A 13,593-nucleotide genomic window follows, 5' to 3' on the forward strand; every position below is an offset into this window, starting at 1 on the left:
GAAATGCGATATTTCTTTAAACCTACGGTTATCTCTGTTACTGTAAATCGTATACGTATGATAAAACATCAAGTCAAAGAACTAAGCATCTTATCTAGTTGTAATATACGCTATTTGATAAAAAAATACATAGTTTTATGTGCTGTAGAGTCTTTGCCTATTAATCAAACAGTAATACTTTCCACCAAAGTTGGACACTATAAATCTATCGTGATAAATGAGACAGCTTAACTAATTTCAAAACTCCCACAATACAAGTTTTAAACTTTAAAATGATTTACTTCGTTAAATCAGTAGCTAGTAAAAATGAACACTGGCAACAATCACAACTCATGTGCCTAAGTATCATGTGGAATGCTTCCTTGGGATGGAAACTTGGTGACGGTTTAAATTGGAGTAATTAGGAACGCGAGGATTCCTAGTTTTACTAACTATATTTTGACTAGTTAGGTTTGTAACAATGTTATGGTAAGTTTCATATGCTAATCATGATTAATTGGATTTACCTAATGCGGACTTTATTAAAGGATAGAATGAAATGAGGTTCGGATAAAGTAATCGGCACACCTACCCACGAATTTATGCTTAGATGTTAGGCAACATGACTTCATAGTTCATACTGCGGTAACTATATCGCCGAATGGGTACTTTGCTGGTAGGTGTATGTTTATCGATTACTCAATTTTATGGCGTCTACCTATCAATCAATTTTGTTCATTTTATCTAAGATTGGTCTCCTTAAAAAGTCAGTGCGAAGACTGTCCCATAGGAACAGCGTTCAGAGAAAATTTATTAACCACTGAGCAATGCATAATTAGGTCTAATGCGGCGGCAGCATGCTATTATAGCTGCCTTTGAAAACTATTTGTTACTCACTGAAACTTACAGTTCTTAACAAATTACCTGTCTCTTTAAAAAACTATATCAAGTTGTTTTTGACACAAACTAATCAAAACTAAAAGACTATTGGTCTCTACTAGCTTCTAGTGTCTCTAGACTCCAATATGAAATGTAGATAGAGACTGTACCGTATTTAAAATTTATTTAAACGCACAGAGAATTTCAAAGAACTGCATTTAAAATAATTGTTTTATACTAATTCATAGTGAAATGATAGGTAGGTACACATTTTTCAGTGAAAATAATTGTAACAATTACACACTTTTTAGTGAATTCATTAGCAAAGTGACAACAATACAATTACAAAGATGAGACCGTGGACGCTCAGGTTTGTAATTGTCTTGTATTCACAATGGAATATGCAAATGAATTCATTAACTTAGGGCAGAACAGTTCTTTATTGGACTAAACACGATTAGCCGATATTGGTAACTTAATTTTAATTATGCATCCAAATTAGATTAGAAAAGAAGGGTGTTTTCTGATGATGATTGACGATCACATCGATCATAAACAAGCATACTCGTAAGTAAAAGATATTCTTGCGTGTTCGACAATGTTTAAGCACTATAAAGATCTTTAGAAAACTACAAGTTACCACTAGTATTGTTTGATTTGTTATACGGGCTGCCCCAAACTTTGCTGTGGTAAGACCCGTATTTACCTGTCCTTTATTTTGTTTAGAAGACTTATGGGACTTTGTTAGGCACAAGTTTTAGGCTATAAATAATTATCACTAGTTACAGTCCTCCCTGAAAAAAATCAGCTATGATAAATGACAAATTAACGCGTTCTACTTTAGAAAGCTGGAGTCTTTCACCTGCGATTATCACGTAACTAGCGACCAGTCTGATTTAAGGACATGTTACTCAAACAAAAATCATTTTCTAATCCATTACTAATTAATTAACTAAGTCAGAAATAAAATTATCGAAGATAAAGCATTATAAAATAGGTAAAGCTCAAAATACTTTTCAAACTTTTTTGGTTTTTACAGTTTTCATAGTAAAAAAAATACCTCGTAAAAACGCGTTGTAACACGGGTAATAAAAGTAACTCCAGGTGTAACTATCAGCTAATACTAATAGGATTCGTGCCAACAGGGCGAGGCGCGGATTACCGTGTTTGTCCTGGCGATTACTGCCACACGTTATGTTCTTAGCGGAGACAGTGTTTGTTGTGTGGTCGCGCAGATTAACAGCGTCATGCTGTGATTGTGTGCACTGATAAGGCGAAAGTACACAGGCCCTGCGCCCTGACATGACGATGACGTGACGATTGTCTTTTGTTGATATGTTTTTTGTTCATTTTGAGACGACTCTACATCGTCCCTTACATGACTAACTCTCTTATCTCAATTTTGCTACTTTTTCATAACCACGGGTTTTCAGTTAGGTCATTTCAAATTTAGTTTCTGTTTATACTTTACGGACCTCGTGGGAGGAAAAGTAGGTACATGGTACGAGGTGAGTTAGAGAAAATCGTAGACAATGGCAGCAGGAAAAAATGTGTAGTCCGTTAGGACTTGAGTTATCAAATCGCCAAAAGACTGAGATAGGATGGTTAGTCATGCGAAGGACGACATGCTCGAGTGTTAATAGATTGAAAGCTCAAAAGCTCGGGTCTAATTTTTGAGTTATAATCAAGTTTTGAGTGTCGTTTCAGAAAATGAGTCGTTCTTCATTGCTTGTTATAAAACATACAATAACCTATGTACGACCACTTTCATGGCAATTCAAAAAAAACTTACTTGGTTGTTTTTTACTCAGGTTTTTCTTCTTAAATTTTTTTATGAATCCTTAAACATCGATAAATCTTAGAACCTACATGCATTTTAAAAACATACAACAACTAAACAGAACTGTCTGTAAGCATGCCCAAGATTTACATTTTAGACTCCTGTCTTTACAAGTAATAAATTCAGAGAGTCTAGGTATAAGTATTGAATTTCAAAGTCGGGAAAATTTATTGAAAATCCCAAGGAAAATGGGGTGTCTTATAAAATGTATAAACTTTCTTTGACAACCGTTCCTGGATAAGTTTAAAGCTGCATTAATAAACATTATTCTCTTTACTTGCGGGATCGATGTAAAATAACATTAAGGCTGTGAGTACTAATTACGGTAAGAGTGTTGTTTTAGGGACATAAATATTGATGAATTAAAGTAGGTAAACTGAAAGTTTGCTGGAATCAATCCAGTAACTACTTTATTTAATTGCATTTATTCTTTATAGACCGGTCGTTGTGGAAATCATTGGGAGAGACCTTGTCCAGCAGTGGAAGTCATTTGGCTGAAACGAACGAACGAACATTTATCAGTCCCGTTTTTTGGCTGTAATAATTGAGACAGCTCCTTATATAATAGTTATCTGACTGTACGGGACTGTATGATTAATATTCTCATACTACCACTACAGGACTATCCCCGCCTCTCGTTCCCACCGTTGCGCATCCATTGACAGGGTCTACAGCTGTATGTTATGTTTTAACTACTATAGGAATAATAGGTTGTTATTACTCACTATCGTATGCACTGAGGGCCTGTGCAGTGGAACCGGGCAGGGTGGTGACTGCTGCGAAACCGCACAGCGCCAGAACGATCGCACAACTCCTCGACATGACTGGAACAATGGGAAAGGAATATTAGCATTAAATCTTATGTGAAAATGTATGCTGTACAAAAAATATAATGTTCTAATCACCTAAAAACATAATATTTAAAAAACATTTACATATTTACAAGTGTGATGGCTTGAAGGGCTTAAATCTTGTGTAACGTGCTTCGTGGTAGTCATGGATATATTAATTTACAGTAATTATTTTCAAAATCGAGTCGTGGAAACGCATTCGTGAAAAGAGAGATGAGAGCGAGAAAAAAACAAAAGAATAGCGAAATTGGTCGTCAAGAAAAAGAACGCAGTTTTCTTGGTGGCCAGTATCGCGCAGCCAAAGAGGCGGCACTGTTACGTCTATGAAAAAAAAAACTAAGAATTTTTCAGATGTCTGACCAAGAAGGCATGCATGTTTAAATACCACCACCAACCCAAATAAAAAAATAATTTCATACCATTTCTGTGTATGTTTGAACTTTGAAGCAAATACATTTCGCTATGATCTACACAATGTTGCGAGCTTTCATCACTCGACAGTTCTACATATGAGTAAGTACCTACATATCACATTGTGTTGTCTACGCGCCTTCCGCAGCCGACTACATTATCCGGAATTCGATAACCCTCAATATCCGGTGAGGCATCGTAAACGTCAAATGAGGATCAAACGTTCGTTTTGGAAGTATTTTATTAGACGTGCGAAAGAACGGTCTATGCAACCTCAAGAAACCGTAATTTCATTTCTCACAATAGATTTTCTCCAAATCCTTAAGTTAATTTTCCATCGACGGATATGATTTAAATTTGTTCCGAAATTATGTTATTTACGAGTACTTATTCATTAAACCATAATGAGTCAGTCAATTTTACCCTAAATTACTTAATATCAATAGGGAACTTTGTGAATAGGTACGTCTGAAGTTATCAATTTAGAAAAGGCCAAATAGGAATTTTATAGGAACGTAAGCGAACTGTTCAATTTAGAATAAATACTTCAACCGTCAATTTGTTTTGAAGCTCTAATATTATGATATGAATGAAATCCCTAAGGAACAATTATTGTTACTTGAGAAATTAAATACAATATCATCATTTTGTTTAATATTTTAGTGAATTACTCTTCCTCTCTCTTAGGCTGTAAAATGTCTATCGATACTTTGTAATGAACTTAAACGGGACATTGTTATAAATATACCTAATTATTTATTAGATAGGTAGGAACTCTGAGCATTATCCCAAGATACGGGGAGACCCATGACATTTCTAAATGTAAAGCTGTTTCCAAGTGCTTATCCCACAGTATTAACATGCAAATTATTTAATAGAAACGCTGATTATCCAGTGTTAATAGTTGCAAAATCAACATTACGCGACCTGTCAATTTGGTTTGATGACAACACTCGAGTCAGCATTCTACCTACATTAAGCTGACGTGCCAGATCGCAGGGTTACCATCACCAAAAAAATGTTTAGACAAAAGGCATTGAAATCCGTGGGAGCTCTTTGTCCATCAACTAACGACTTTCAGTTGAAAGAAATGATGTAAGTAGGTAGCTTTATTCCAATTTTATTAGTCACATTATTGGATTTACCAAAGCTTGAAACAAGATTAAGAAAGCCTGTTTTGGTGGCCGTTCGGACACACAGGATAGGTATGTATACTTATTATGTTATAACTAGAACAGTACCCAATTGGTTTCAGTTCCCAAACCAGCATGAAAATTTAAATATACTTAACATATGAAAAATGCAACTGAAAGTTCAGCACAGATATTTTAATATCATTTGAATGCGTGTCAGAACCCTAACGCCACAAACGTGGACATTATGTCGTTTAATAAAAACATCGGGCGCTAACCGTCGTCAACGCTCAACAAGTAGGCTAATGTCGCGGGCGCGACTGTGACGTCATCAATCTCGCTTATCACGCGCGTGACACGCACGCTGCGTCACGCACCACGAGTACACTGCACGCCAATTGAATTGGGCATATCTGATTACCATTTAGTACGAATCTACTGCACTAGATATTGATCTGACACAAAGATCGCAATATTATCAGTTTGCAATCAACAATACCTTTATTTATAATCACTAGAGACACTGAAAAGCATTTTCAACGTTAGTCAACTTTATTTTGGTGGTCAAATACTATTTGCCCGGACTGTACCAGAGATCGGTAACTTCACATCTCGACATTGGTATTTAATAAAATGTTACCGATGGATCCCAGAGAGTTATTGCCACGTATTTTGCGGGATACCAAAAAGGCTCTCGTTATTCATACGTGTTATTTTGTGCGGATGATGGAAAAAGATAAATCAAGATTGTAACAACCTTTTCTCGATACTAGATAACTTTTTCTTTATGAACAAATCCAAAGGCCTTCCTAAATTTTGCATGCACCGACTGTTTTACGTGGGTTTTCTTTGTCCCAAATTTGTACAAACGACGGCACATTACGACAACGACGGCAATTTTGCACGTAGTATTAAAACTACATTAGATACCTACCATTTATTGTTTACCTTGATCCATCATCCGTACTCAATATCAAGTGACAAGATGGGTTTAACTGTCTACATAAATCAAACATAACATCACGCAGAAGTAAGTCTGGTTTATTAATACCTCTTTAGGGTTTCCACAATACACGTAACATGTGATTAATGCGTCCATTAATTCCGTGACGTCACGACCGTACCGCCACACGCTTTTAATGCTTTACCTATAACCTGGCGAAAATTGAGAGTTCTTTGGTGAGTGGTTTTGATAACGAGTGCATGAGTGAATACACAATTTCTAGAGTTTTTTTGTTTGTTTTGGTACCAAATAAATGTTACCAAATTAGTGCGTATCTTGTAGTAGGTAGGGTACTAGTCTGATTTAAAGAGAATTCGAAAATTTCAGAGCAACTTTTCAATTGCAAATTTATTAACCAATTGAGATAACTTCTATTTTACTTACTCTACCTATTCCATTAACGATTACGTCACTGTTCATTTCGATGAAATTTTCTAATCAATTCCGTTTCGTGTACGTTCATATTAATCAAAGGTCTAGTTTGAAAACAAATAATATATCGCTCGATCGCGTATTTGCCATTCGTGTTCGCGCTTGATTTATGCCATGTTAGCGCACTGAGTATTATACACACTGATCACATTCAACCGGAGTGTTTACTCATTAGGCCAATTTGCGTTTAACCAATTATCCTAATTAATACGCTGAATCGCTATTTGTTCTTAAACGTTCTCTAAGTCAATGAAACTTAGACAAAAGATAATGATAGAGATTCTGAGAGTTACCTCGAATTTTGCATACTTCACAAAAATCTTTCTCTCTTTGAACCACTAACGAACATTTCGCCGTGCATCCTGATTTAAACTTTGATTTTCACAAAGAATGAATTTTAAATTTCAGTTCATCTTTGTTAGTATGAAAAATAACTGTGATCCTATTGAATTTTGATGACACTCTCAGCAAGCATGCATAAAACTGGACTTAGAAAAACTAAAAATGGAACCCTGTACTGTTAATTTTCAATACTTCATTCTACAGCTCAGAATAAGCCAACTGCCCGGGAATAGAAATGGTGCGAGCTGATTCAGGATATAGCCAATTTTCCGGCATTAAAACTATCGTCCTACGATGCTCATTTCATCCAGGATATGATCTATCTGCTGATCGCTCGTGCGATTCACTTCATTTTTTTAAAGTCACTAGAGGTCTGAGTTATGAATGGATGCACCAATTGCACGTGTAAATAAACACAAATTAGTTTTTTTTTTAATTGAAAATGATGGGCTTCCTCAAAAACATAATTCCTACCAACACCCATTTTTTAAGTTCTAATATTTTTATAAACTTTGTACAGCATCTACTAGACATTTATAGACAACTCAGGTTGGTTTCAAGTACCTACTCTCGTGAGGACTCACGACAAGAAGCTTCATTCTCGATGCACATTTTAGAACTTAGGAAAACTGGCCTTTCTCGTATGTTAATAGGATATGAGTAGTAGCTGTGGGGTTAGCTTGGGTCACGGCTGTATATCGTTAGCTCTGTCTCAACGCCTAACTCAATTAAAATTGTAACAAGATGCTGCGCGGCCGCCTAATGGACGCGTCACGCGTGGGATGTGCTGGGACCAGCAGAAGGGAATGCGAGGCTTTGCATAAGTAACGAGAACTTAGAGTATTCATAATAGAGCAGATCAATTCCCTATTCCATACTTAGGCCATGCCGTGACATGCCAGAAATAGGCTAGCAAACTTTAGACAATGAAATGATATTAAAATAAGCAAGCTAAAAACATGACCTTGATATTCGAAAAATATTAGATCTCTATGCAACTCTCCCCAATAGTCTGAAACGGTCACCGATTTACTTTTATTGATCATCATAGAGACTGTTCCCATAGAGCAAAGCTGTTCTAACAATCTGGAGGCATAGAGTGTTTTAATGACAACCCTCACTAACTTTCCCCATCAGAATTTGATTGGTTAACAGGATCTGCGTATAAACGGACTCCAAGTTTCATATCTACACACACGGCAAGTTGTAATTCGATCAAACCTGCCGGGACACGCTCGCAATTGCAGCAAACTTTTAATTGAGAATGCATCTAATATTGCTGCGGATGATTAATGTAATTGCACTGGGAAATTATTCTGGAAGTTGTGCACTGAAGTGCTAATTGAGGAAACGTTTACTGCAGTTTAGGATGAATGGTTAAGTAATTAAATTTTGTTTAGCTCTTAAGAATTTTCATAAAAAGCTGTTTTAGCTTTTCGGAATTATGTCCCGGTTTAAAAATTTAGTACTGATTTAGTATGTAGAGTGGGTAAGTTATGTTCTTCAGTAGTAGTTAATCTTTAAGTAGTTTTTAAGAAAAATAATTTAGATCTAGCACATTACCCATAACTTTTTCACTACATAGGTGGTTAGTCGACTTCATCATGGGAAAATAGATATACCAAGTGGTTGACTAAATACAAGAATCCCATCATTAATTTGATCAGTAGGTCATTTCGTACTGTCATTTGATGCAGAAATAAATATTTAAAACGTCACCTAATTGCGTCTATCTGTCACCGAGCATAAAATTTTGCGAGGTAAATACCCACAAACCACAGGATACGTTTGTCGTAACCCGTAGGTATCTACAAATCTGCCGCGACAAATTGCATTCACTTTACAACGACGGTGCTTTGTGCCATTTTATGTGCAGCCAGATGGCCAACGCGACGAGTCTGAAAGGTATGTTTGCTGTAATGGGCAATATTAGCTAGTGCCCATTTTAGAATTTGTTTGTAGAAGTATTTTTTTACATTTTATATTTTTTATCAATATCTGAAACCCTAAAGTTACTCACTTATCTTACTCGTCTCATTGATGATGAAAATGAAGGAAAAAAACAGTTAAGGTACTTTTTGACATTTATTTTTCACTTCTCTCTCTTCTATCTCGCCAGTTTAACGAATATATTTCCTAAGTAGGAAATAATGAATTATCACAATGATCCGTATAATTTTCCTCGTTAAGTCAACAAAATAAGGGTTATTAAGCAATCTCATTTCATGACTGATTCGGACCCGTAATACCTGGTCCATTCTTCTCAGACAAAGGCAGGACCGGTTCATAAATGACAAAGAATATGTTACACTCGAGTAAGGTTTAAAATATTCTCTTTCACGGTCCAGCGGACCATCGGTCCATCGAGTCAGCCCTTCATCAATCATTTCTTCTCATATACCCTTTATAAAATCTTATATCTGTTTATTAATAAATTTTCTCCTTTACGTGTATAAAAGAAAATATATCGCTTCTATCGCTATTGAACACAAATGACTTTGATTTCGTTTTTTATGAGTTAAAAATTTACTATTGGTAAAGCCATAAAAATGAATGTCAATTACTGATTTTTATCGTCCGTAAAATGCTTTTTAGCATTAACTATTGTAATCGCTTTTAGAAATCACAATTTTGTATTATCATTGTCAATAGACGCATAAAGCATGGCATAGTTTGCTATCTATCTATTAGAAGTAAAGAAACCATTTTCCTATTTTTACTAGGTATACAGTTTATTTTATCAGCTTAAGGTAAATTAAGTTCATTGAGCTAATAAAGTTATTTTGGGTTCTACTTAATGGTGCTTCCCTTACGCTTGAGCTGGCCGAAGGGGTTAGGTTCATTTCAAGGTCTGAACTCTGAAGGAATACTTCAAAATCCTATAAAGAAACAGTTAATAGTAAAATATGTTCTTAACTTTTAGTAGATACTTACTTCAAAAGTACTTTTCTCATACGAGTAAACTTTTCAAGAAAATAAATAAATAAATTATGTGTCATCTAATTTCATCTTTTGGTTGGGGCTTTAATAGTATTACAAATAATCGCTGTATTTTTTGTTTCCGGTATCTATGAACGATTTTGTTATGCCATTGTCAGACCTTACAGACGTAATTTTTATTCAATTTCACGACTTAATTAATTTATTTTATGAGAAACACACCTTCAGGCTATAATAATTAAATGTAGTTAAGAGATATCTCAAAACGGCTCTTTAATGTTCAATTGGTTTGTCTAATTTGGCTGCGATAATTTGTCTGAGTTTTGATCGTTCCACTCTAAAGTTGATTTAAATTCGATTTCCAATTTATGGATGTTTGAGGAAAATTGGTGAAAAACCGTAGGCGGTCTTGAAATATCTACTGAGAGAAATGATAGAATGGTTTGTTACCAAAGAGGCTTTGAACACAAATTATCTCTTCAAAGGTGAAATATTTTTGGAGGATAATGCACATAGCTATAGCTACTAATGACCAATAACTTAAAATACACTGGCCCATTTGTTGTCTTGAATCACTGGTAGGTTTAACTTGCTGCTGGGACGCTTTTTAAAAGCCTACTTGCAAAAACAATACCCTCCTTCTGGCGCAGTCAGGTAAAAATAAAATGAGTTTTTTTAAATTGAAAGTACCTTTATACCAACTTCGCAGTACTATTTTCATTGTCTCTGGCCTCAGTTACACTCATAATTATCGGAATTACCATCTGTTGTTACGTGAAAATGATTTTAGCAGCGCGCCCACGTGTCTTTGATCCGTGGGGCGGCAAATTGAACCTCGTGCGTCCGCCCAACACTATGCGCTCGTAAGGGCGGGTGCATAGAAATGTGCTATAATGATGTGAGGTGCGACCTTTTAACACACAGAGATAAATGCATCGTTTATCTTTGAAGGCGGGTCGTATTGTTTCTGGGTTCATTCAATTGTCAGGCAGATTTTTTGGATGTGATGAAACTGCAAAAATATTTGTCTCACTTTTAAATTATGTTGTTCCTTACTTCGGGATCATGGCACTTCTTTGTTATATTTGTATTAACTGATTTAAAAAGTTTGTTCTCGGTTTAACCCGTAAGTATGTTTTACATTCATTTATTTATACCATAAGTACCTAACATTAAAGTCTTGTTTTCTAGAAACTTGTTAAATTTGAAGAAAATTCAATTTAAATAAATTGTAATTCAGTCGGTCTAATATTCATTGAATATCATTGTTCAAAATAAAAGGTGGGTAATTGAAAGAAAGAAAGAAATTATATTTTCTTATTTAAAAGTATTTAATTGGTATTTAATTGAAATATAAAATATTAATTATCGAAAAAGTAAGTATCCTTGTGTCCGAGCCCCTACTGTTCACTCATGGACACGCTCGCGAGCGACGCGTCCTTTTTGCTTCCACTCTGATTTACGCCTTTCTGGTGATTGTTACATTATATTGCTTACTAGACTATGCCTTTACTTGCAACTTATGTTACTTTTATTAGGTATTTATCTTGAGTTACTATTTTAATCCCTGTGATTTGCTTTTGTTTTGTAACATTAATCTTTAATGCCTCTACGTTTTGTTTTTGTTTACTTTTTTAGTTTAAAGACTATGTTAATTAACTTAATTGAAGTGAAATTGTTCTAACCTTTTAGATATTTTTACTGGCATCTTCAGATCCAAATAATGTAAAAAAAAAAACATACGGGTCGAATTGAGAACCTCCTCCTTTTTTGAAGTCGGTTGAAAATACTCCTATACCTACTAGTTAAAATATAAAACACTGATTATAAAGGCAGACCTTCTCCGATAACATTAGACTGTATAAAAGCGAGATTCCGAATTTGACGTCAAAGCTCAACCATAGCAGGTCCTGCATAATTATGTTACACATGAGTGCTCCCGATCAGTCACCACCCTAATAACAAACAAGACAAACTTTAAACCAGACACCTGCCATAAACGTTACGGTTTTATAATGTCGTAAAGCGCATTCTTCATAATCTTCATGCTCTAACCATCGTTCATCGCGCTAAGAGACTCGCATCGGATCCATTCCTCGATTAAAATTCCCTCGGCACCTGCGTGTAATCGTTTTTCTTGACACTTCATCAGACATCGAACTCGCAACTTTGTTATTGGTTTAATCAAACTAACTTGTAATTAATGTTCGCAGAATTCCATCATCGGCGGCTTTAAGACACTTTTTCTTTTTAATTAGTGCGGTGGTTCTTATTATTGTAATCGTTTCTTTTAGTAATTGATTTCTTATTTCAATATTTATTATGTATGAAATAATTAGAGTTGACCAAAATATAATACCTACCACTAAATTAGCATAGTAAAGCGTTTAGCTTTGTGGTCTGTTAGTCACAAAATTTTCATTTACTTTCGGATTGGTACAGATCTTTGAAGTAAGATACTTAGACATTATTGCAGTAATACTTCTTTAATGTTATGCAAATAGTCCAAAAATACATCAGCTATGCAAATCTGGACTCCATGTACGGGAATTAATAATTTACACGAGCAAGTACTTACTTGCTACACCTACTTAGGTGAACACTGTGGGCGCGGGGCCTAAGGAGCTTGCCTAAATTAAGGCAGGCCTTCCGTCGCTTACGCTCTTATATTAATAACTTTCACACGCCAGTTTTCTGCGTCTAACTCTAAACTTTAATAATTTAGGTAGGTATTAAGCAGTAAGTATTATATGTTTAGTTTGAGCATCTTCACATGCACAAAATTTTAATAACAACAGTATAATACTCAAGATCGGCAGTTGCCTAAAAACTTCTACATTTAGTCGGCGAGCGTTTTAGTAAAATTTTGGTTTAGTGTCTAAAGCAGCTCGTGCTTTATACCTCAAATATTAGTTGCTGTGACTGCCACAATATGTATGTACGTACAGTCAGCGTCAAATAATTCGTGACATCCAAAGTGGCCAAAAGTTGATAACACAACCTTATTCCAATTGTAACAAAGACGTGTTGCGAACTTTTTGGCTACTTTGAGTGTCACGAACTATTTGACGCTGACTGTACACATACAAATATTATTGTGCCCCGTCAGAGGTAGCTTTTTGCATTCTATGCCCGGATTAAAAATTCAGAATTTGCGACCAGACATAACTCTGCGCTGAATTTTATTAAAAGTTCGCTGTAAAATTATTCGCCTGCCACTAACAAACGTTTTAACAGTAGCCACAGAATATTAAAATACAAGTAGTCCTTGTATTTTACCATCAAATTGAAAATGACCAATAAGTAAGGTATTTTATCTAAGTACAGTTTGAGCAAAAAAAAAACTTATTTAAGAAAGTCAACATCTACATTTATCTCTAATTATCTGGTAATAAACTACCAGACTAAAAAAAAAAAGTACAGTTTGAGAGGATACATATTTTGTAATTTTAATATTTTCCGGATCGCTGTCTGCTTTTTATTTGAAAGATAGTAATCCATCTCTTGTATTTTTACAACTACCAAGTATTAATAGTATAACCCTTCTTCTGGCGCAGTCGGGTAAAAACAGGGATGTTTTAGGTCACCTTACTACTGGTTTGAGCAAAATCTACTTAATCCTTTACTCAAAAGAGGTTTAATCTAAACCGGAGTGGTACTGGCTAAGCCCTCGGACCGAAAACACAAACGGAATGCACAGCGCAATCGCCCCGAATTCGAATGTTGGTGCAAGTTGGCGAACGTCTTCAATGGCCTGTAATTGGTTTGGGAGTAGAGTCACCA

The 13,593-nt window shown here is 35.3% G+C and overlaps 1 protein-coding gene across 1 annotated transcript in view; it reads right to left on the bottom strand.

The window, feature by feature from the left end:
- LOC135073958 (short neuropeptide F) overlaps nt 1-13,593 on the bottom strand; it is a 69,949-nt gene that overhangs the window by 12,045 nt on the left and 44,311 nt on the right. Inside the window, exon 3 of the mRNA XM_063968228.1 lies at nt 3,424-3,522. Coding sequence (XP_063824298.1) covers nt 3,424-3,520 — 97 coding nt within the window. The 5' untranslated portion in view covers nt 3,521-3,522. The remainder of the gene's footprint in view (nt 1-3,423; nt 3,523-13,593) is intronic.

The sequence above is a fragment of the Ostrinia nubilalis genome, chromosome 8 (assembly GCF_963855985.1).
Source record: "Ostrinia nubilalis chromosome 8, ilOstNubi1.1, whole genome shotgun sequence".
In the NCBI taxonomy this organism is placed as follows: domain Eukaryota; kingdom Metazoa; phylum Arthropoda; class Insecta; order Lepidoptera; family Crambidae; genus Ostrinia; species Ostrinia nubilalis.